We start from the raw sequence: 24,238 nt of genomic DNA, 5'->3' as shown, positions 1-24,238 counted from the left end.
AGTTAATTGGGTTAATTTATCTAAATTTTAAAATAATTTCAAAATAAGAAAATAAAACAAAACATATATATATATATATATATATATATATATATATATATATATAGAATACTTTTATATATTTAACAAAACATAATATATAAAAATTAAGACTCCATAATTAAGCATTGAATATAAATGCATAACAAATTAAAAAAAATATATAAATTATGAAGTAGAATTTAAAATTATATAATTTTAAAATCAAATTACTCTTTTAAATTCTTAAGTTTTTTAAAATTTTCCATTCAAACAACTTATTTTTATCATACTAGATTCAATCTTTTTATAAAAAAAATTATCTGTTTAAAATTTCAAATCAATTAGTTAAAGGAATCATATGTCAAGAATTCTATTCTAACAGTTTTCACCAATCAATGGTAAAAATTCGTATGCTACTAAAATGTTTCAGATCCATTTGTTATTTATTTTGTAAGATAATATTCCAAAATGATTGATCAACCATCTAAATTCACTTTTGGCAGAGTGATTCCAATAGGTCACTACAGTTACTGAAAGTAAAATGCTGATATTCTTCAACACCACAATCATTGGTGTTAAGCTTGAAGTTGAAAACAAATACTCATTCATATTATTATTAAAACAAGTGGAGATGCTGAATTCAAGTTCCTGCTACCAATTAACTCATAGCAGGATTGTCTTTTCATACTTAATGATCTCACAAGGTGAACTTTTTCCTAGAGACATCAAATTTCTCTGATGATGATAGAAGAGGATCCTGCAATATGTATTCAGTTTCATCAAGAAAAAAACTATATATTTAGTAAATAATGCATGGCCATTTTTAGACATGGCTGTTGATGCAATATGACCAATTAGCATCTACTTTTAGAAAGAGGAGTGTTCTAACATAGTTTTGAACACATTCTAATATATGTTTACTTTTATGACTTAAAATTTATTGATAATTATAAAATCATTAATCATGCTATTTATATAAGAAACATGACTCATGCAATATCATAATTTCTGACAAATTTTAAAACATCTGATGAGTATAAATTGAGGAAACAAACACTATAAATAGTATGGATATTTCTTGTATGCCTCAACACAGAACTTGTTGAATAAACTTTAAATGTTAGTTTGTGGGTTTTAAAATTAGAAGTTACTAGAATATTATAGAATGAGGGTTTGGATAGGTGAAAGGTCAAAAGTTGTAAGTGGGATTTTAAGGTCATAATGTAGATCTTTCTAGAAGAGCTTCCTAAAGCCTATAAAAAGGATGTTCTCTCATTTGTAAGATACACCACAGAAAGAAATACAATAGAGAGAATTACAAAGAAGAGTGTTTCTTTTAGAGAGAATTTAAGTGTGAGTGAGTGTCTGTTTTTTACAATTTGGTATCAAGAGCCAATGGCGAATGTGACGGGTCAAATACCGCTACCACGGTTAACGAAGGCGACCAGATATGACAACTGGAGCATTCAAATGAAAGCTCTTCTCGGTTCTCAGGATTCATGGGAGGTGGTCGAAGAAGGTTTTGAAGAACCAACCAATACCACGGGTTATACGGCAGCTCAAACCAAGGCATTGAAAGATATGCGATCGAAAGATAAGGCAGCTTTGTACATGTTGTATAGAGCTGTTGATGAGGCAATTTTTGAGAAGATTGCTGGTGCGTCCACTTCAAAGGAAGCATGGGACATATTGGAGAAGGTGTTCAAAGGAGCTGACCGAGTTAAGCAAGTGCGTCTACAAACTCTGCGTGGCGAGTTGGAGAACATGAAGATGATGGAGTCAGAAAGTGTATCTGACTACATCACGCGTGTACAGGCTGTGGTGAATCAACTCAACCGAAACGGTGAAACTCTGACCGATGCACGAGTTGTGGAAAAGATTTTGAGAACATTAACAGACAATTTTGAGAGTATTGTGTGCGCGATAGAAGAGTCAAAGGACCTTGCGATGCTCACAGTCGACGAGCTCGCCGGTTCTCTCGAGGCACACGAGCAACGAAAGAAGAAGAAGAAGGAGGAAACACTCGAGCAAGCACTTCAAACCAAGGCGTCAATCAAAGACGAAAAGGTACTCTATCATCAAAATTCTCAATATAGAGGGCGTGGTCGTGGAAGTCGTGGAAACGGTCGTGGTGGAAAAGGCAGCAACCATGAAGGGTACTATAAGGAGAAGGAACAGTCGAGCCAACCAAATTGGCGTGGAAGAGGACGTGGTAGAGGAAGAGGCGGCCGATCGAATTATTCCAACATCGAGTGCTACAAATGTCACAAATATGGTCACTATGCGAAGGATTGTAACTCTGACAAATGTTACAATTGTGGTAAAGTGGGGCATTTTGCAAAAGATTGTCGTGCTGATATAAAGATAGAAGAAACAACCAACCTAGCCTTGGAAGTCGAAACGAATGAAGGTGTTCTCTTGATGGCTCAAGATGAAGTCAACATTAACAATGACACTCTGTGGTACCTCGACTCTGGAGCAAGCAACCATATGTGCGGTCATGAGTACCTATTCAAAGATATGCAAAAGATTGAAGATGGTCATGTTTCATTTGGAGATGCATCAAAGGTGGAGGTCAAAGGGCGAGGTACGGTTTGCTACTTACAAAAGGATGGCTTAATTGGGTCACTTCAAGATGTTTATTACGTACCAGACTTCAAGTCCAACATTTTGAGTATGGGGCAACTCACGGAGAAAGGTTACTCGATATTTTTGAAAGATCGACTCCTACACTTGAAGAACAAGCAAGGGCGTTTGGTTGCCCGAATTGAGATGGCAAGAAATCGGATGTACAAGCTGAATTTGAGAAGCATACGAGAAAAATGTTTGCAAGTCAACATAGAAGATAAGGCATCGTTGTGGCATCTCCGTTTTGGTCACCTACATCATGGTGGACTAAAAGAGTTAGCGAAGAAGAATATGGTGCACGGGCTACCCAACATGGACTACGAGGGAAAATTTTGTGAAGAATGTGTGCTCAACAAGCATGTGAGAACCTCGTTTCCAAAGAAGGCTCAATATTGGGCTAAGCAACCTCTCGAATTGATTCATACCGACATATGTGGACCAATTACTCCAGAGTCCTTCAGCGGTAAAAGGTATTTCATTACCTTCATTGATGATTTCTCACGGAAAACTTGGGTTTACTTTCTGAAAGAAAAATCCGAGGCATTTGAGGTGTTCAAAAAGTTCAAGGTGATGGTGGAGAGGACAACTGATAAACAGATCAAAGCTGTACGATCTGATAGAGGTGGCGAGTATACTTCAACGACTTTCTTGGAGTATTGCGAGGAGCAAGGCATAAGGCGATTTCTAACTGCACCATACACTCCTCAACAAAATGGTGTGACCGAGAGGAAGAATCGGACCATTCTCGACATGGTTCGAACAATGCTTAAGAGCAAAAAGATGCCAAAGGAATTTTGGGCGGAAGCTGTGCAATGCGCCATCTATGTGCAAAATCGATGTCCACATGTGAAGTTAGATGATCAAACACCACAAGAGGCATGGAGCGGACAAAAGCCAACAGTTTCTCATCTCAAAGTGTTTGGTAGTGTGGCTTATGCACACGTACCAGATCAACGAAGAACGAAGCTCGAAGACAAAAGCAAAAGGTATGTTTTTATTGGGTATGATGAGAAGACAAAAGGGTACAAGCTACTTGATCCAATAAGCAAGAAGGTGACGGTGAGTCGTGATGTGCAAATAAATGAAGCAAGCGAGTGGGATTGGAACAATTCTTCAGAGGTTATGATTGAAGTTGGAGAATCATCACCGACAAGTATAAATTCCGAAACAACCGATGATGAAGATGAACCACGACAACCTAAAATTCGAAGTTTGCATGATTTGTATGATTCGACAAATGAGGTACACCTAGTATGTCTTTTGGCAGATGCTGAAAATATCAGCTTTGAAGAGGCGGTGCGAGACAAGAAGTGGCAAACTGCCATGGATGAGGAGATTAAAGCGATTGACCGCAACAACACATGGGAGCTAACAGAATTGCCAGAGGGAAGTCAGCCCATTGGTGTGAAGTGGATATTCAAGAAAAAGATGAATGCTCAAGGCGAGATAGAGAGGTACAAGGCGCGACTCGTTGCAAAGGGATACAAACAAAAGGAGGGAATTGACTACGATGAGGTGTTTGCTCCCGTTGTAAGAATGGAGACAATTCGATTGCTCATTTCCCAAGCGGCTCAATTTAAATGGTCGATATTTCAAATGGATGTCAAGTCGGCATTCTTGAATGGTGTGCTTGAAGAAGAAGTTTACATCGAACAACCACCTGGGTACATGAAAATCGGAGAGGAGAAGAAGGTGCTAAAATTGAAGAAGGCACTTTACGGGTTGAAGCAAGCACCGCGGGCATGGAATACTCGTATCGATACATACTTCAAGGAGAACGGGTTCAAGCAATGTCCTTACGAGCATGCTCTTTACGCAAAGAACAATGGAGGTAACATGATATTTGTTGCTCTTTATGTTGATGATCTCATTTTTATGGGTAACAATAATGATATGATAGAAGAGTTTAAGGGCACAATGAGACGGGAATTTGAGATGACAGATTTGGGATTGATGAAGTTTTTCCTTGGCTTGGAAGTTAGACAAAAAGAGACAGGTATTTTTGTATCACAGGAGAAATATGCAAAGGAGATTTTGAAGAAGTACAAGATGGAAAATTGCAACCCAGTATCAATACCAATGGAACCAGGTGCAAAACTCTCAAAGTTCGATGGAGGAGAACGTGTCGATGCAAGTAGATACCGGAGTTTGGTAGGAAGCCTTCGTTATCTCACATGCACAAGGCCGGATCTTTCATTAAGTGTCGGCATCATAAGTCGATTCATGGAGGAACCGGTTTACTCACATTGGAAGGCGTTGAAGCGAGTCCTACGGTACATCCAAGGTACTGTATCACTCGGATTGTTCTACTCAAAAGCAGAAGATTACAAGTTGGTGGGTTACTCTGACAGCGATTGGTGCGGAGACATAGATGATCGGAAAAGTACATCGGGATATGAATTCTTTATGGGCAACACAGCATTTTCTTGGCTTTCAAAGAAGCAACCGATCGTGACGCTATCGACGTGTGAAGCTGAATATGTGGCAGCATCTTGGTGTGTATGTCATGCGATATGGCTGAGAAACTTGTTGAGTAAGATGGAGCTAAAGCAACTAGATGCAACTGTGATTCAAGTTGACAACAAATCAGCAATTGAGTTGGCAAAGAACCCAGTGAACCATGAAAGAAGCAAACACATTGACGTTCGTTTTCACTTTATCCGTGATCATGTGAAGAAAGGAAGTGTGGAATTGGTGCATGTGGCAAGTCAGGATCAAGTTGCAGATATCTTCACAAAACCGCTACCGAAAGTACTTTTCGACAAATACAAGAAGATGATTGGCATGATGGATGGTAGAAACATTTAAGTTTATGGGGGAGTTTTGTTGAATAAACTTTAAATGTTAGTTTGTGGGTTTTAAAATTAGAAGTTACTAGAATATTATAGAATGAGGGTTTGGATAGGTGAAAGGTCAAAAGTTGTAAGTGGGATTTTAAGGTCATAATGTAGATCTTTCTAGAAGAGCTTCCTAAAGCCTATAAAAAGGATGTTCTCTCATTTGTAAGATACACCACAGAAAGAAATACAATAGAGAGAATTACAAAGAAGAGTGTTTCTTTTAGAGAGAATTTAAGTGTGAGTGAGTGTCTGTTTTTTACAGAACTTAATGAATGGTGATGGAATAGAACCTGTGGAATTTTACGATTGAAGATAGGCTGGCATATGAGGTTATTACATCTGCTTCGGTTAATCTTCTTAATCTCTTCATGCATATTTTGTAGGAGACGACCATAAGTTATTCCAGGGTATTCTCTGATTGTTTTTGTGAAAAGATAAGTCAAAACACCATTCATTCCCTTACCAAAAACCTATGTAGGTTGGTCAAAATCCACCATGAGGATCCATCTACATTGCATTGTCAAAATAAAAATCCAAAACATTCTTACAGAGCTATCAGAAGCTGTCTGATTATCTTCACATGCACTAAGACAAATTGCCAATCCACCACTTGAATGTTTTCTTATGGGTTCTTTTGAAGGGGGTTTGTTATCCTCCCACATCCCACTACAACCATACACCATGCAAATTCAAATTCCTTTAATGGGGTTGTGGTCAATGGAAAGTGGAAAATTCATATGGCAGAAAACAAAAAAAAAGGCACTTACCTTTCTTGATTATAGACAAACAATAGATCAAGAATTGTTCCGCTATGACAAGCATCAACAATAGCATGAAGTGTGACACCTTTCTTTAGTGGCCAAACTATGGTGGAATTTATTTCATTGTCAATGATCATTCCTTCTATCAAATAGTCAACAGGACAAAGAGTCTCATCAAACCCATCAATTTCATCTTCTTTGAAATCTGGCTGCTGAGAACCGTGTCCCGAGAAGTAAAAGACTAATGAGTCTCCTGGCTCACAGTCCTTCACCAGCCACCTTAAGGACTCCATTATGTTGTGTTTCGTTGGTATCAAATTTGCATTTTGCTCATGTTCTGCAATATTCATTCAGTTTTGAAATGAGAAAACTTTGTGGCACAATGGGACTGAAAACAGGTATGAGAGATACTTCTCAAGAAACAAATTAGTGGTAGAACAACATAAGCTGTATTAGTAATTTCATTCGTATTAACCAATTTTCAGATCATCTGTGAACTAAACTTTAATTCAATATCTATAGATAATCTAAGAAATATTTTGTTCCTATTGTAAAGTATCAAATTACTGTATTTGCGTGCTTTCAGACTGACTTTGTGAAGCGTTAATACAAACTAGAAAGATACAGTGAAATCCATCAAATGAACAGAAACAAATAACAAATTTCTAGAGATACCAGTGAGGATTCGTATGCACTCATTTGGAAAGTCAAAATTCTTGATGAGCAGTTCCTTCATGTTCCTAATGTCATTAATGATTCCTCTGAGCCTGAATTTCTTTCTGTAAGAAACTCCACAGAGAACCGCTCGTTTATTATACCTGCCAGTGCTGGGAAAGGCTGAGGAAGAGGGCATTGAATGAGATAACGAGGCACTCAGCAAATTTTCATTTTTGTTTGAACCTCCTAGATTACCAAGTTTCAACAATCTGGTTCCAAATTTTTTCACTGGACGGCATATTCCACATTCTTGCTTTGAACTATGTTGTTCCAAAGTTGAATTGCTAAAGTGTGATGAGACTGTTCTTGAGGGCAATAAGCAGTGACACTCTTCTTTGCAACATCTACAGGAAACTTTTGCTTCTCCGTTTGACAGAAAACTAGAGATATTTTTGGACGCATAGCAACCATTCATGGATGTATTTGTGGGAGATAAAACACTCTTTCTGTACCTTCTGCATTTAGATGTAGCTTCCATGGCTAATTAACTGAAGTTTTTCCTAGGCCAAGCATGTGGGCAGCATCAAAATTTATGATGCAGACTCATATGCTCCCAACTCTCACCGTGTGTTCATGCTTACCTAGACGTTAAGTAAACTTTTTCTAAGTTGAAAGCTGAAAATTGTGTTGTACATAATTGACAATGAGAAAGTGAGGGCCCCCAGAAAGCGTGCATGCATTAACTTTGTCTTTTGAAAAAAGAGAGAAACATAGAATAAAAAAGTTGGCAGATGCTTACTTTTAACTAGTGTTGGCTAAGGTTAGTGTACTTAAGAAATAAAAATGTTAATTTGATAACTTCTACACTGAAAAACAAATTGTAAAAAACACGTTTATAACTATAATGTGGTACAATGTAATTTTAAAATTGTTCTCTTGCAGCCAAAAATTATTTCTCTCTTTAGTTATTCTCTAGTTAATTAGTCAACATATGAATACTGGACTTAGAATAATTCCATAACAGTGAGTTGTTAAGGAGTCATAAAGAGGAGAAAAAGAAAATGTGTTAAGAATTCCTTATCAAATTTACGTCGTCTAAGAAAGATATGGTTCTGATCCTTATTCTCACTATGATAGCAGTAAGAACCAGATGCTCTCAGCTTAATAGACTCACTTGCACACAAAAAATGAGTAAGCATCTCATTAATATATTCGTACTAAATTAACATAAAAAATAATTGGTAATTAGTACGTATAAAAGTGATTAAAAAGAATATTATAAATTAATCTAATTAAATTATTTTTTATCAGCTATCAATTCACGTTTTTACATATATTCACGCCACTCCAGAGCTTGATATGCCAAAGATTTAAGATTTTATTTCCTATTATGTATGAAGCTATGAAGTCACTGATATTGGACTACTGTAAAAGAAAGTGATAACTACAGTATTATTTCCTATGAAAACTATTTTTTTTTATAATTATTTGACATTATTTTACTTCCTTGTTATAACCCATTGATGACTGTATTGTTAACTGTGAAAAACATCTAGCGCAATTTTAAAAAATAAATAAGACATGTTAATGGTAGTTTATTTTGGATGATAATGGATGAAACATATCTTATTACATTTTTTTTTATGAAAAATCTAATTCAGTATGATGCATTTAATAAAACTTTGATACAATTCCTCCATTAATATTTTTTGTATGGATGAATACCAAATTCAATCACAAAAATAATAATTTCAAACCAACTAAACATTTTTAAAAAAAATCAAAAATTAAATTTTGTAAAACATTTAAACAATATTTTTGAAAAAAAAATTAAAAGGTGAGTTCATGAAAAACTTAATTATAAGCTTAATCTTTAAATATTGATAGAAGGATCTATTGACTTCAGAGAAATAATAACTTCATCATTAACTATTTATAAAATTAATTGAATTTATTTGACCTATTTTATTTTTAATTTTTGTAATGGATGAATTTACTTGTGGGTTGATCTGTGTGCGTGAAGGACAAGTTTTTCTTTTACCTTTTAAGACATGTGAGTGTATTTACTATTAAGAAATTAAAGAGAGTATAGTCTCCAAGAAATTTTTAACTTTTAACCTGATAACTACACAACTCACTTTTTATTTGGAAATATAAATAATGAATTTCAATTTTAGTTTTTTTTTATATTATTAAAATAAAGAACAAACTCAAATTATTAATTAAGAAAAAAATTAGGCTAGCATGGTAAGTATTAGAGTTCTCTTAACTTTCTTCTAATATTGTTTTTTTCACTTTTAAAACTCGTTATTAGGTATAGGTTTAGTGATTGGTCTAAGTAGGTAGAATAGAAATTTTTGGAAAAATGAGATAAAACTACTTAATTGATATAGTATGTTCCATATAGCATGTTTGGCTACACATTATACTTTTCATTGGCTCATGTTTAAAAGCTGATTTATCAAGCAATAAATTGAAACTTTGAAATTAATCAGTTTGGATCTATTGAATGAAATATAAACATGTTAAATCACAAATAAGTAGTACCTTTGTAATTAATGTTTTATTAATTTCAATTTTATTCTAATTTTAACCATAATGCATTTATAAAATGAGTGTTTGTGCAAAATTTAAAAACGGGATCTGAGTATTGTACAATAAGGTCATTGAGAATCATATTATTAAATGCAGCGTGAAAGGTTTAACTTATGAGGCATTAACATTCATTAAATATATCAGAAGTTGAGGGTAACTTTTAAAAAATATGAATGTATTCTTACAATCACACTGGTTGAGGAACTGGTGTGAACTATTTAATTAACACCCAGCACCTCAAGTAGGTTTTCTTTGTTATAAAAAATACTAAAAAATGAGTAACATTTCCTTCATAAGAAGATGCAAACAACACCTATAAGGCAAAGTAAATAAGCTGCTGCACTATTCGCTTAACATGTACAGGGGGCAACTACACCATTCTCATGAATGTAGATCCAAAATTGTAAGCATAATTAAACAGGGTTGGATAAGATTTCTTACAAGATATGCACAGAATGAGATAAATGAATCACCTCATCAATAGTGGCTCATCTCTTCTCTTTTCCTTCACCCCAAAGGTGGGGTCAGTGCAAGAATGGAACCATAATCACGTACATATTTTCAACGCTATTAACATTATATTGAAGAGGGGAGACCAAGGGAGAAAAAAACACACCAAGTGTTAACTCATCAATTTTCTAAGTCTTTTCTCAGCTAGGCTAGCATCCTTGTTTTGTGGTTCAAGAACAAGAGCATGCTTGAAATCTGCATAACAAGAAAAAATGAGACAGTGAGAGAAACAGCGTTAAATATATGAAAGTACTAGGAAGACAATGACCCACGAATAAGTAAACAAGTGCTGCTGCAAACATGGCAACTACTGTCGCAACAATGAACCATACACCAATGCAAGAATCCAACCAAGACAAGCCTCAACAAGCCGTATGTTGCCTCGACATTGTCCAGTGTCACGGAATGAATCCATGATTTTAATAGAATTAAAATAGGTGGAAGTCAAATACATTTGCATAACAATCAAGACTTACCTTCAAGTGCCTCTTCATAACATAGTAGTGATTCTCTAGCAGCTCCACGTCGCAGATATGCCTTCACATTCTGCATGGAAATAAATTATGCACTATTCTTAACAAAGCAGATTCATTTTGTAAATATTTGCAAAAATTTAGCTGGCTTCATAATGTAAAGGAATCATAGAAAATATAGGAATTAAATTGCCAAATCAATCATTATCAAACTACACAAAAGCAAGCACCTATGATGAGTTTCTCTGCAAAAGACAGATATCTATTACAGGTAAGAGGGTGTGACCAGCACTATAAAAATAAATATTAGAAGATATGACACTTAGTAAGACTCCATTCCAAGGATTGGATATTATTATAGCTTAAAAATTATAATAACTACAACTATAATAATACATTGGGAAAAACTTCCATAGCCACTGTGACATTCTCATGCCCATTTTCTCACCTTTTTATCAAGCAATATTGCCTTGCTGCAGTCTTCTGCAGCGTGCTGAAAGCTGCATAACTTCACAGGGTAAATACCAATAAGACAGAAACGGTGCAAAATATTACTGTACCAATTGAAAAACATGATAAACCTCATACCATCCTAACTTTAAATGAGCAGCTGCTCGATTGCAGTAGTACGTTGTATTCGTCCCATTCAATTTGATGGCCTCGGTGTAGTAACTGAGTGCCTTACTCCACTGCCTTTCTTTGAATGCTGCATTTCCCTGAAAAGTATGCCCTTTAGAGTGGCTTATATCCGTCCTAGATTTATACCACAATCTGCTCTTAAAGCAAATGAATCTAAGCATGATTTTGTTATATGATGCCAAGATAAAATTTGAGTTGTTCATCACGAGTTGGGATGAAAAATAGGTATATATCCATGTCTTATATAAAAACTGTTAGATATTATTACATATTTATGTAATGGGCATAGTCCATATGTTTCTTTTCCTATATAAACATAACCATATGTGTTTAATATACACAAGGGATTTATCTTATTCTTTCTTTTCATTTAATATGGTATCTAGAGCATAGGGTTAGGGTTCAATTTTTATTGGTGAACCCACTGTTCACTGGAATTTTCCAGCCACCGCCTTGTCGGAGACATCGTCAGAATCTCGTTGGAGCCTCTGTCGGAGCCTTCACCTTTGCTGCTACTACCAATTAACCGGTGACTGGATTTGTCCTCTATGGCTTCTTCCGTTGCCACTACCACTGTGGCTTCTTTCGCAGTCATTATGTCGAATCCATCTATTTATACTAATTATGTCAATGTTCATCTTTCCATTGACAAATTGGATGAAACCAATTATGACACTTGGGCATCAGATATTAAATTATGGCTTAAGAGTCAAGGTTATGTTGATCATCTTACCTATCCTAATGTTGCTGAAAATGAGGTTTCCCATTGGTTGAAAATTGATGCTCAATTATGCATTGTTATCAAATCCACCATTCACTCATCTTTAAAACAAATTTTTCGTACCTATGAGAGGGTGAGAACGATCATTATGCTGAGAGACTAAAGCAGAAGAGTCATCAACATGAGGCGTTATATCAGTGGTGTGTTTACCTGACACACGCAGAAGGGTGGAACAAGTGGAAGTAAAATTGGGCAAGATAGGAGACCCCAAAATTTGATCACGAACATGAGAATAATCATCAGGAAGGCCATGTAAACCCAATAACATGAAGAACTTGGATCTTTGTCCCAATTCTTGAGCAGGAGTGGGGGTAGGAGGTAATAACTCATTAAAATCATGAAGAATAGCATGAAGTTTACCCATATATTCTGCTAGTGTACCATCAAGACGTTTGGTAACAACAATTGTGAGCAGATTTTGGCACACACCATAAAGACGTTGAGTATCATTGGTGTATAATAATTTTGTTTGTTCCCAAACTTCTGAACATGTCTTATTGGTACAAAAAATTTGTTTTGTTTTGAAGATGAGTGAATGGAAGATTTGATAACAATGCATAATTGAGCATCAATTTTCAACCAACAGGAAACCTCATTTTCGGCAACATTCGAACGAATAAGATGATCAACATAACCTTGACTCTTAAGCCATAGTTTAATATATGAGGTCCAAGTGTCATAATTGGTTCTGTCCAATTTGTCAATGGAGAAATGAACATTGACATAATTAGTATAAATAGACGGATTCGACATAATGGCAGCGGAAGAAGCCACAGTGGCAGCAGAAGCAGAAGAGCGAACTGAAGAAGCCATAAATGATAAGGACAAATCCAGTCACCAGTCAATTGGTGGCAGTAGCAATGATGGAGGCTCCGACAGCACTTCCGTCAGCGTCTGCAGAGACGATTCCAACAACGACTCCGACAAGGCAGTGGGGCGGTGGTTGGAAAATTCCAGTGAACGGTGGGTTCACCAATAAAAATGGAACCCTAACTCTACGCTCTAGATACCATATTAAAGGAAAAAAAAAAGAATAAATCTCTTATGTATATTGAACATATAGGATTATGTTTATATAGGAAAAGAAACATATGAGCTAAGCCCATTACATAAATAGAGATATCTAGCAATATCTATAATATCTCATAATACCTAATTATATCTAATAATATCTAACCGTGATGAACATCCAAAATTACAAACATTTGCTATTAGAGTATGTAGTTGAATCGTGAATCGTATCGTGAATCGAAGAGCTTATATTTCGAATCGCGAATTGTTTCGTATAGCGAATCGTAAGATTCATAAACAATTTAAAAATATAACATAAAACATATAAACATGTAAAAATATAATTAATACCACATTTAAAAAGAGTGGTTGTAGCATATTAGGTTAATATTATAATGGTGAAATTGGGCTGGATTATATGGCCCAACTCCTTTGTTAGATGAAAAAAATATATTTGGGTTGGTGGCCAACATTAGGGTTGTCTTCTACACAAGTGCCTCTTCATTCTCCATGGGCGTGTTACTGTTGCTGCAGTTGTCTCTTCCTTTTCGTATGGTGCCGCTTGACAGTCGAAATAAGGAAGAGCACAAGTTGGTATGCAACTCCCGTGCCTCAGACGTTGTTGCTCCTATCACGCTCCTCCTACAGTTCGCTTCCTCATCATTCGCTCTTGTCGTCGTTCTTCATGCGTCACTATGTTTGTGTCATTAGAGGAGAAGAGGAAAATCATAGTTGAAGGAGAAGCAAGTTCGTGGTTAAAAAAAAATTAGGGTTTTTACCAAACCCAAATACACTGCACGATACATAAGCGATTCTGCGATTTTTTTTTAACAATTCGCACTTGTATCGTGCGATACGAGAGCAAAAACGATTATTCCCATGATTCGTATCGTGGGAGAGCAAAATCGTATCGTTTCGTATGAATCGTATCGTGTATCACACGATACTTACTACCGTATTGAGTTTGACTCCTAGTTCATCCAATTGTGAGCGTAATTAGAGTGCTTTTTGAGAGGATAAGAAGTTAAAATTATAAATTGATTTTATAATTATTTACCTATACACCTATTAGGCTATTATGATGTGTTAAGTAATTGTATAATTATTTAGGTCCACATCAAAAAAAGAAATTGTTTACAAAAAAAACCATGAGTGATGTGGTGTTTGTAATTGCCAATTTATGATTGAACAAGAAGAAGGATGTTAGAGAAACAAATGACTATAATATTGACGATTTTGCTTCAAATAATAAATGGACTATGGAGGAGAACGAAGCAAATTCAACTTTGGAGTGGTGCTTCGAATAAAGACTTCTTAGTTGAAGCTAGAGAAGACGAAGATGCTACTGGTGCTGCAGCAGCACCTATGGATTATTTGGAGGTCCCTCCAATTGTTGGTAGTGATGAACGTGAAATTAATGAAGATGAAAGAGGAGGATGACTATCCTTCTTTTCATTTCCTTGGATAGTTTGTTTGTACTAAACATCTACGAATTTAATGGTTGTTTTATCAGTAATTTTATGAAATGTGAACCTCTTAGGATCATCGAGTTTGACAACATTGTCTAAAACTCACTTTCTAAGACAGTATCAAAATCTATACTAGCAAGGTTTGTTGGCCTATCATGTCAGTCACTATCAAACCATCCAAAAATATATAGTCTCACACTTGAGATGTTCAATCTTGGGTGTGAGAGAGTGTGCTCACGTCAACTAGAGATGTGATAAAATCATATCATACAAGTGAATGCAAATCTCACCTTGCAAAAGGTTTTGTGAGGTTAAGTTAAGCTTAAAAGTCACTTTCTAATATTATCAAAAGACTTTAACATTTCAATCTGAAACACAAATACCATGTTTGGCAGCATCCAACTTCACATAAGGGGATTAACTAAATAAATAAACTAACAAACATTTTGAGAAATGATATCTTGAAGGAATTGCTCAGTGAAATCTAACCTTCTCTTTCAAAAGTTCAGAAGTTTCCATGTTGCCACTAATATCAGGTAATGACACCAAATCAAAACCAACACTAACTTGTTCTCGAAGAGTTGAATAAATATCCAAGACGGCATCTAAAAGAAATTTATCAGCTCCATGAAAAGAGATGAATGAAACAGACACACAACAACCATCATGATATCCTAATGGAATTGTAACCTGCATATAATGTAAAAGCTTATATATCAGTCAGAGAATTATAGAACAATGAATAAGAAACAACAACAAAAAATATTACCTCTGAACCTAAAAGATGACAAATTACCTGACAACATCCAGACACACTAGCAATGCTCGATAATGCAAATGTTCTGTCATGGAACTCAGAAGAAAAACCTTTTGTTGTATTAAGCTTTAATTGACTGTCTGCTACCGTAGGAATAACTAGTATTCCATCATCCTGTGGGACAATCAAAACCAGGAGATAATAGGGTAGTATTCAAGCATATAATGCCAAAATGAATTGAGCTACTTCATTATAAGAATAAGAGGTAGTTACTTGATCATCTTATTTCAAGACCACCACTAATATAATCTAATATTTAAATGAAAGTTCATTGCCTAAGGAAATCTATAAAAGAAACAAGAGTAAGAAAACAATATACCTTTAATAGACTCTGAAAAGCACCTCGCATCTCAGTCCTGACTTTATACAAGGCTTTTATATTATCATATACTGTACTAATGGCTGCAATAACATGATCAGACACACGACCTAACTTGAATTTGAGTGATTTAACCCATTCTTCATAATTGGTCTTAAATTCATACCTAAACAAGGGATAAAGACATGTCAAATAGACTTAAAGCTGGTTAAACTAAAGGAATGATAGAGACATTGAGTTGTATAAAGTCTAAATAATAAAGGGTTTAGGGACATTGATACCATATCCTCTAATAATAAAGATATGATACTGGAATAAATAAAAACATACCTAATAATACATTTATAATCTAAATATTCTTGATATACAAGATTTGCACCTTATTTTATAATTATAACTCTCCCCTTCAAGCTAGAACATATAAGTCGTGTCCAGCTTGTTGCATTACCTCCAACAAGAGCATAGTACCCTAAAGTGGAGTTTCTTTTGGTTGGTAACCCTGCCTAACTAGCATCAAAATCCCAAACTTATATTCACAAATGAGGCCTTTCCCATAAACATTCTTGATATACTTAGGATCCATACCAATGGTTTTAACAAGGAGAGCTTAAAAATTGACCAACTACACTCCCTGCAATACTTCTTGCATGAGTTATGGAATCAACGATAGAATTACATTGTGCATTATGATAGTAAAACATTCAAGTTTTAACCCCAAAACAAAATCAAAGATATCAATGTACAATATATCATTGGATATGTGATATATTGGAATCCAAGCAATTGCAACTTGAGAGATTTGAAATAAGGGAGAGTTTGAAGCAAAGCTATAGTAAAGAAATCAAGAAAAGCTCCCCTTAATATAAGGTTCACTCATTAGCCCCTTCGCTATAAAAGCCAAATCCTTTTATTCATTCCACATTTATATTTGTTGAAACCAAGATAGGGAGATTTCAAAGAAGAGAACCTCACTTGTGTGTGAGAAAAGATCCTTCTGAGAGAAAAATCAAAAGACTATTTAGCATCAATATCGGAGAGATTGGTGTCATTATTGTCGTATTCACATTATTTTTCAGGGTGGAAGATATTCTTTTATTGTCTCAATGTGATTACACAAAGCATGGGGAAATTAATCCCAGGATAATAAATTATCCATTGCCTTTGTGTTAAGAAGTTTTATTTTGTTATCATTCATCTTAGTAGGTGGATTTATGTCTAACTCAATCTTACAAAACCAATTGGTTTGTAATGCCCCCACTTATATACTGTAAATTGGTCTTATCTTTAGTTGATGTTAGATCTCCAACACTCCCCTCATGCCGAGACAAGTACATCCATGGAACTACATCATGGAACCCGATAGCACATAGCATGATAGCCCTAACAAATCTCGCTAAGATAGACTCTAATACCATATTAGTAATTGGGTTTATGCTTAACTCAACCTCACAAAACTAGTTTGTAAGGTGAGGATTCTCCCTATCTTAGTAAGGGGGTTTATGCCAAACTCAACCTCACAAAATTGGCTTGTAATGTGGGGATTGCATCCCACTTATATATTACAATCTGGCCTAATTCTTAGTTGATGTGGAATGTCCAACACACCTCTCTCACGTCGAGGAACATCTTGCAAGTAGGATTAGATGTTTATAAGTGGTCTAAGAGGAACTCGATAACGATGGCATAATGGCCCAAAAAACTTTGATACCATTTTAGTAAGTAGATTTTTGTCTAACTCAACCTTATAAAACTGACTTGTAAGGTGAGAAATGCACCCCACTTATATAGTATACTCTGACCTAATTTCTAGTCGATGTAGGATGTCCAACAATTCCCAACAATAAATTGTTTAAGAAAATATTCTAAGCAAGGCATATCCATAGTATGTTGTCCAAAATTCATATATGCATAATGACATTCGTATTAGCAAAACAATAGGAAATTTAGGACCCTTAAAACAACCAAGTGAATGAAATTCTTGCTAAAAAGTAGAATGTTCTGATAGCTTTGAGTTTTGACAACTTTTCAATTAAATTTTCAACAGAAATTTCTTTATATTTGCTAAACAAAGAACCATTAAAAATGAATGAAGAACTATACACAATTTACATAACCTTTTTAAAATGGATTTCACAAAACAGAACAAGTTGGATAAGAATGAGCAGTTTATATATATTTTCAATAGTAATAAGCTAAAAAAGGGAAAAGCGATATTTTACAGTTACAGACAACGGAGAAAAGTTTAATTCAAAAAAAGTATATTCTCATTACATCAGTGGATCTGTTTTAAGAAATATGTAATTACAATAGAAATATTACACCAACTGTAGCAAATTGCTTTCTCATTATTGGAGCACAAAATGTAAGGATATTCATGAACTTTACTAATCCAATATAAATGCTCGAAACTCTGAGCACATTATAGAAATGAAAATTAGCTTTTGTTTGGTAGTTACCATCAACAGCACATTTTACACGGCTAGTTGCCACTGTTATCAAACACAATTTTCTTTTATGCTTATCCAACATAAATTTCCATGTGTTCAGTTTACGGCTTTTTTTCAGAGTACTCCCAATTACTGCTACCCAGATAGGTGAGATTCATTATACCTTGTTTTCTTTTATAATTGTAATCCATTTAGAGAACCATCCAGTGCTTACTCATACAACATCATTCTCTTTCAAATAGTTTTTTAATAGAAAAGCATACAGCACAAGTTGACATATTAATATTATAATAAATCAAACGTAAAACTTTAAAACTTATAAAGGAATACCCTTGTAATGAAAGCATAACCGAAGAGAGAGTTTTCAATATAGATGTTTCATTTTGCCGGTGTGTTGATTGCTCATGAAGCCTTAGACTGGGCACCTTAGAGTCAATGTACTGACAGAGATTCAAATGCTTTGGATCCTGATCTGCAAAACCAAATAGACTAAACACTTCATAACATATTTTCCACAACTTTCTTTTCTTTTGGTGATTCAATCTAGTGATAAACTTTGTTCTTATATAAAACTAGTATTTTATAATTAATTTACTAATTACTAATATGAAAGGAGGATGAACTGGTCTTCAAAGATCAAGAAACTTACACCCAGACATATTCTCAATAGCTTTACCAATAACATGTATTGTCCTCTGTGTAGGAATTGTAGATAACTGAAAAAGATCATCAGCAAATATGATACGCCTGGACCTTTTGGTCTCCACAGAACTCAATTGAAGTAAAACATGTCCAACGCGATGCAAGATAGATGGATCACAAGCAAACCATCCTGCGAATCAATTAAACAACAAAGTAAAAAACAATCTAAATAAAATAGCACAGACTACTGTATCAAAAAGATCAAATTCCATTCATCTCATAATGTGGTGATTGCTTACTAACTTAATCATATTTAAAAACTCCGGATGGAAAATCAAGAGTACTAACATATTTAATTGCTCTTTATATTGTACAACTACATAAAGCACTACTAAGTAACCCATGTATCTAATTGCTCTTTGTTAAAACAACAAAGTTAGCCACAAGAGAAAATGATACAAAATGTCAAGAGTTGATACACATAACTTATGATCAAGTATTGATTAAAATCATGGCAACAAAAAAAATTATGAATCTTACCAATAGTGTCTAAGCTTTGTGCATTTGGAAGAACTCCAATAGTTGATACAGCCCCATGGGATGGTCGAAAACCAAAAATACCACAGAATGCTGCTGGAATTCTCACACATCCTATAGTATCAGTACCTGCCATGACACGATAATCTTCCATGTTAAATATATAGTTATGTAAAATCAAGTAACAAGTTTTCAAGGCCTCAATATAATTGCATGTGCAAATAAAGTCTATCCTGGATAAAATAAAAAAGATCATGGTTAGTATGCCATACAGCAATAATATAATGAAAACATCACAAAAACGAACTAAGACTTGGAATCGTGAAACTTATGCAGCTATTGTGTTATAGATCACCATAAAGAATAACTTTAATTTCATAACATCAGCAAGCCCCTACTCAGCTCACTACTGCAATAAGAACGTTTAAGGAACAAGACAACAATGAGGACACTCCTTAAATTAAGCGTTTAACATTGTTTTTACAAGAGAAACTAAAACATACAAAACAAATTTACTGTAATAATAATTAAATAAACAGGCATTAAGATATATAATTTGAATCATCCCCCAATTCTCTCATTAACCAAATGAAGCAACAAAATGGTAATCTTAGCAAGTTCAAATTAAAAAATGCAAGAATTCCAGACATTTGAAATATCGTTTACTATATTGGCACTTAGTTCAATAGAAAGAGAGGGAAGAAACTAATTTATTAAATAGAACAAGTTAATATAATAATTTAACAACAAAAACTCCAGGTCTAATAGTTTAAGTATTTCAGGTCCAACGTATAGAACAACTAATAAGAATAAAGGAAGATGTAAATTATAGAATTGAAGCAGGATACATGAAATGGATGGGTGCTTCATATGTTATGTGACAAAACAATAGAACCACTTCAGCTGAAAGGAAAAATTTACCACGCAGCTGCAAAACTGGTGATATTGTATGCAAGAGAATGTTTGAAAGTCAAAAGTCAAAAACAGCATAGTTATCAAACTCGTGACTTAACTCGCAAACTCGAACAATCATGAGTCTAGTAATTGCAGGTTAACTCGCATGTAAACTCGGTTTCAAAATAGACTCGTGCTGACTCAAACAAACTTGAGCTGACTCAAGAGTTTACTATTGAGTCAGTTAGTCCATTTGAGCAAAATAATTTTAATCAAAACAACACCAGGGAACATCGTTTAGTCACAAATTTGGAGCTCCAAAAGGAACTGCAATAAGGGTTTCCTCCCTCTTTTCTCTTTGCTTTGTTTTCACCCTAGCTCAGCCTCGATTCACCTCTGCATTCCATTGTCCAATGGTTTCTTTCTCCTCCATATCGAGCGTAATTTTGAGTGCTCATGTAGGGACTGCATTTTGAGCCTCTAGATAGATCATTTCCTTCTCCTCTATGTTTCCTCTCCTTTATGAAGAGATAAGCTCTTCATGCTCCCCATTTTCATCCTCTGTTTCTGCCTCCTATGTTGGAGATTTTTCTTCCTTTAATATTTTGTTCTTATGTGTTTGGGGAATTCTCTTCCCACGTTTTTTATGCCACAGAACATCTACTTAGGGGACTTGGTTTTTGTTTGGACTTCAGAGTTTTATTTGTTAAAAAAAAATCTGTTACATATTCAGTAGCTGAAATTTTAACATCTATATAGTTATTTTTTTTCCATTTGAAGAAGACTCTTACGAGAGTCTACGAAGTTCCCACTAGTTATGTAGACTCTCAAGTCGGATAACCTTCAAAAAGTAATTAAACTCAATGTAGCAAAGATGTTGACTTGGATGAGTAGACATACCACCAGACAAGATAAGATTAGGTACAAATGCATTGGAAAAAATGTCAAGGTAGCACCTAACATAGAAAAGATGATAGAAACTCACCTTAGGTAGTTTGGAGTTTGGACACATGTGGACAAGCTGTAGAAGCCCCATTAAGCAAACTAAATCAGATTGCAGGTAACCTAATCGCTAGAACTAGAAAAAACTCATAAAAAGCTAGAGGTAAAACTATTAAGAATATTTTAAAGGGTCCTTAAAAAGTGTTTCTTAATCAACGTGATTTACTAAAGAATATTGTAGTGTTGCATACACACCTAAGGGTTAACGGCTTGGTTGGTTTTCTGATAACTTAATAGAATAACATTCATAAAACACAAGTGCATCAGAATCACCAAAGCAAGATAAAGGGAGGATTGCTAGATTGAAAATGACAGATTCACAAATGATTACAAAATTAAAAAGTATTATTACACATAAAAATAGAATTTCAAGTTATTAGGGGTAACAACATAAACTTACCAACAGCAAAGTCCACAAGCCCTGCAGCAACAGCCACTGCTGAACCACAAGAAGACCCTCCTGGTGCACACGATGGCATCCGAGGATTAGTTGGAGTTCCATAATACTTGTTCTCACCAGAAATCCTGACACAACAATGCCTTAAGTATATCAAATGGTTTCAGTTGACTAGACGAAGCTAAAGGACTTCTAAAGGACTCATCACCCAAAAGAGAACTCATCCACAACAGTCTTGCCAACACAAGTGGCCCCACTCTTGAGCAGAGCAGTCACCACAAGAGCAGTCTTCTCCGCTTTCTTGTGTGTACTCTTCCACGTAGGATTTCCAAAGCCCGTCACATAGTCTTTCACATCAAATCTGCAACCCCAACAAATACAAACAGCCCAAAAAATCATTTAAATCAGAAACCACAACAAATGACATTATCTTACACTCCTTAAATATTTACTGATTTTACTATTTTGAAGATTTTGATATTCAAACGAAGCCAAGGAAAGATACTAGTGTTTGTCAGGGTAATTGATTGATGCCAAGTGCAAGGTGGGTTAAAGTTAACATGAATGGTAGTGCTTGAGGTGGCTTGGGACATAGGGCTGGTGGTGGTGGTATATTTGGAGGTAGTCGTGGGAAGTACATTGGGGGTTTCTCTACCTATTCTGACATCCTTGGTATTAGAAGGATGTTCTATGATGGTCACATTTAGGCTTTTTCTAATAGACTGCTTGGAGTTTGAAGGGTAGATGGTTGAAGTGCACTTAAATATGCATAGAGATGGATTTTAAAGTTTCACACACTTATAGAGAAGGCAATAGATGTGCGGATAGTTTAGTTAATCTTGGGATTATATATAGGCAAGATTTTACTTGGTTTAATTTTTTGCCTCCTATAATTAGTTTACATTTTTTTTCAAAATAGGTTAGCCTCCGAGAGCTTAAATTTGATTGATTTGTTTCCTGGGAGTGTTATTTTTTTTTGCATGTGTTTACCCATGTGTTTGTATTTTTCTTTTCTTTTTATGGCATTTACATAGGATGGCATATGATTGGTGGCCTCGAGGAGTCAACCTGGGATGTCAAGGTTTCATGATGTCTACTCTATGAGTTTTAATAAAAAAAAAGTTATATTCCTTAAATACACTATCTATTATTATTGATTGAAATTTTATTAGAAATTACAAAATTTTGTAATACATACTTCTTATTGGATAAGTTTCACTCGTAATTTTGTAAATTTCAACAAATTTTAGAATGTATTTCCCATATATCATATACCAAACCTCAAACCTGTAAGCAAATATTTTCTTGACCTCAGGAAACCAAAGAAAATTGTAAACCTTACTCAAACGAATACTAAAACCTAACCAGAGATTGAGAGTAACAACAATGTTCTTTATTGCAAATCAAATGTCATGATATCAAAGACCTAACATGATATAACATCAGCAAATTTTCTCTCAATCCCATTAAAGAAAAACATTGATAATTAATTAAAATGTCAACTTTTATAATCAAACTGAAGCAAAACTCAAAAAACAAATTGGGGGGAGGTCAAAAGAGACGAACGTTTCGTTTATGGCAAAGGTTAGAGCAGAGAGCGATTGTTTGGCAGCAGAAGGAGGAAGCTGAGGAAAGGGAAGTATCTCAAAACGCTCAACAAAAGCACCAAAGTCTTGTTTGTGTGTTTTATTCCGCCGTGTTCTACGCCGTGTCTCCACCAGAACGACGATTCCGGCAACTCCTACTCCGATGATCAACCAGAATTTGGGGTTGGAGGCATGTTCCTTGATTAGCTTCAGTGATTGGGACATGATCAAGCAGAGAAACGGAGTTTTAAAAGGGAATTAGAAAAGTGGTTTTTGGAGGGTTTTAGTGTTGATGGCTTTGTGCATTGCATAGCTAAGAAAAAGAGAACCAAACTCTCACGGAAGAAGTGGAATCACCAGATTCTTCTTTTCTGCAATTTAATAACCTTTTTTAATTACATTTATATTTTTTTTTAATTTTAATTTATAAATTCAAACACCATTTATTTTTCCTTATTTCTATTTTTTACAGCTTTGTTTTTCTTTTTATATCTCTCAATTTTGTTTGGTTAATTACTTCCGTTTTTCTTATTCATATATAACTTATTTAATTTAATTCCGTATGTTATTAAAAAAAATCAATTACGTCTTTTAATTTTATAAATTAGTATTCATTTCATTTTTTATGTCTCATTTTGTTGTCACGTTGAATGTATCAGAGAACAAATTGATCCCAATTTAAAAAGTTAAATGTCTAATTAAAACTTTTAATAATATCAGGATTATGATAAATTATATAAATATAGGTGTTCTAGTACGGAAGTTGGGGCCTAGAAAATTATTGAGAGAATTTTTTTTTCTCCTTCTATCGGTCGTACTTTCAGCTCCTTTCCTTGCAAACTTCTTGTTCTTCCTTTCTAGTCTCAATTCTTGGTCTTCTTGTAATCCAGGCTAGGAGGGTACCTGCAGAAGGCACTCTGACGCTCAAGTCAACAAAGATGTTTGGTATTCAGTTCTAAGAGCATTGTACGATGACATACCTGATTCTTGGAATATGTGCTATTTATATTACCTTTTGTAGGCTTCCTTATTGGGTCAGGTTAAGGAGTTGGACCGCGTTTAGGGTTGCATTACCTAACTCCTAATCGTGGATTAGCTTCACTAACCTTGATTGAACATAATTGGACTTGTGTTGTCGGTCGGTCCTATAGAAGTGTGTTTCTACCTCAGTCGATCCAGTGATGGGGACCGAGATGTGACATCAGTCGTACG

The 24,238-nt window shown here is 34.8% G+C and overlaps 2 protein-coding genes and 1 pseudogene across 5 annotated transcripts; all 3 read right to left on the bottom strand.

The window, feature by feature from the left end:
- Positions 1 to 447: 447 nt before the first annotated feature.
- On the bottom strand, positions 448 to 7,679 carry LOC137811861 (metacaspase-1). Of its 2 annotated transcripts, XM_090298744.1 has the most exons (5): positions 6,926 to 7,679; positions 6,257 to 6,587; positions 6,038 to 6,155; positions 5,780 to 5,959; positions 448 to 778 (listed from the first exon to the last, which is right to left on the bottom strand). In XM_090298744.1, exons 1-5 carry the CDS (start codon positions 7,443 to 7,445, stop codon positions 719 to 721), a joined length of 1,209 nt encoding a protein of 402 aa, XP_090154870.1. In that variant the 5' UTR covers positions 7,446 to 7,679; the 3' UTR covers positions 448 to 718. The 2 variants fall into 2 exon arrangements, with proteins under 2 accessions (XP_090154870.1, XP_090154871.1); XM_090298745.1 differs by lacking the exons at positions 5,780 to 5,959; positions 6,038 to 6,155 and having other exon boundaries at positions 560 to 778.
- Positions 7,680 to 9,797: 2,118 nt separating this feature from the next.
- LOC137811860 (outer envelope protein 64, mitochondrial) lies at positions 9,798 to 23,401 on the bottom strand. Of its 3 annotated transcripts, XM_068613714.2 has the most exons (13): positions 23,007 to 23,401; positions 21,649 to 21,801; positions 21,444 to 21,568; positions 19,151 to 19,276; positions 18,618 to 18,800; positions 18,299 to 18,440; positions 15,522 to 15,687; positions 15,182 to 15,316; positions 14,875 to 15,075; positions 11,074 to 11,201; positions 10,934 to 10,985; positions 10,489 to 10,558; positions 9,798 to 10,207 (listed from the first exon to the last, which is right to left on the bottom strand). In XM_068613714.2, exons 1-13 carry the CDS (start codon positions 23,249 to 23,251, stop codon positions 10,125 to 10,127), a joined length of 1,809 nt encoding a protein of 602 aa, XP_068469815.1. In that variant the 5' UTR covers positions 23,252 to 23,401; the 3' UTR covers positions 9,798 to 10,124. The 3 variants fall into 3 exon arrangements, 2 of the variants coding, with proteins under 2 accessions (XP_068469815.1, XP_068469816.1); XR_016518703.1 differs by lacking the exon at positions 15,522 to 15,687 and having other exon boundaries at positions 23,007 to 23,385; XM_068613715.2 differs by lacking the exons at positions 10,934 to 10,985; positions 11,074 to 11,201.
- LOC150029153 (uncharacterized) lies at positions 11,810 to 12,867 on the bottom strand (annotated as a pseudogene).
- Positions 23,402 to 24,238: the final 837 nt, after the last annotated feature.

Source organism: Phaseolus vulgaris, chromosome 2, assembly GCF_051622355.1.
Source record: "Phaseolus vulgaris cultivar YP4 chromosome 2, ASM5162235v1, whole genome shotgun sequence".
Lineage (NCBI taxonomy): Eukaryota > Viridiplantae > Streptophyta > Magnoliopsida > Fabales > Fabaceae > Phaseolus > Phaseolus vulgaris.
The sequence above is the reverse complement of the archived record's forward strand: the minus strand, read 5'-3'. Positions and strand labels throughout refer to the sequence as shown.

Excerpts from the sequence above, each read along its gene's own strand:
- LOC137811861 (XM_090298744.1), bottom strand. The coding sequence starts at position 7,445 with ATGGAAGCTACATCTAAATGCAGAAGGTACAGAAAGAGTGTTTTATCT. Across the intron at positions 6,588-6,925 it reads GTGCATACGAATCCTCACTG|AACATGAGCAAAATGCAAAT; the intron begins GTATCTCTAGAA and ends TGAATATTGCAG. Across the intron at positions 5,960-6,037 it reads AGACAGCTTCTGATAGCTCT|GTTTTTGGTAAGGGAATGAA; the intron begins GTAAGAATGTTT and ends CAACCTACATAG.
- LOC137811860 (XM_068613714.2), bottom strand. The coding sequence starts at position 23,251 with ATGTCCCAATCACTGAAGCTAATCAAGGAACATGCCTCCAACCCCAAA. Across the intron at positions 15,317-15,521 it reads CTTTTCAGAGTCTATTAAAG|GATGATGGAATACTAGTTAT; the intron begins GTATATTGTTTT and ends ATTGTCCCACAG. Across the intron at positions 10,559-10,933 it reads CAATATTGCTTGATAAAAAG|AATGTGAAGGCATATCTGCG; the intron begins GTGAGAAAATGG and ends ATTTCCATGCAG.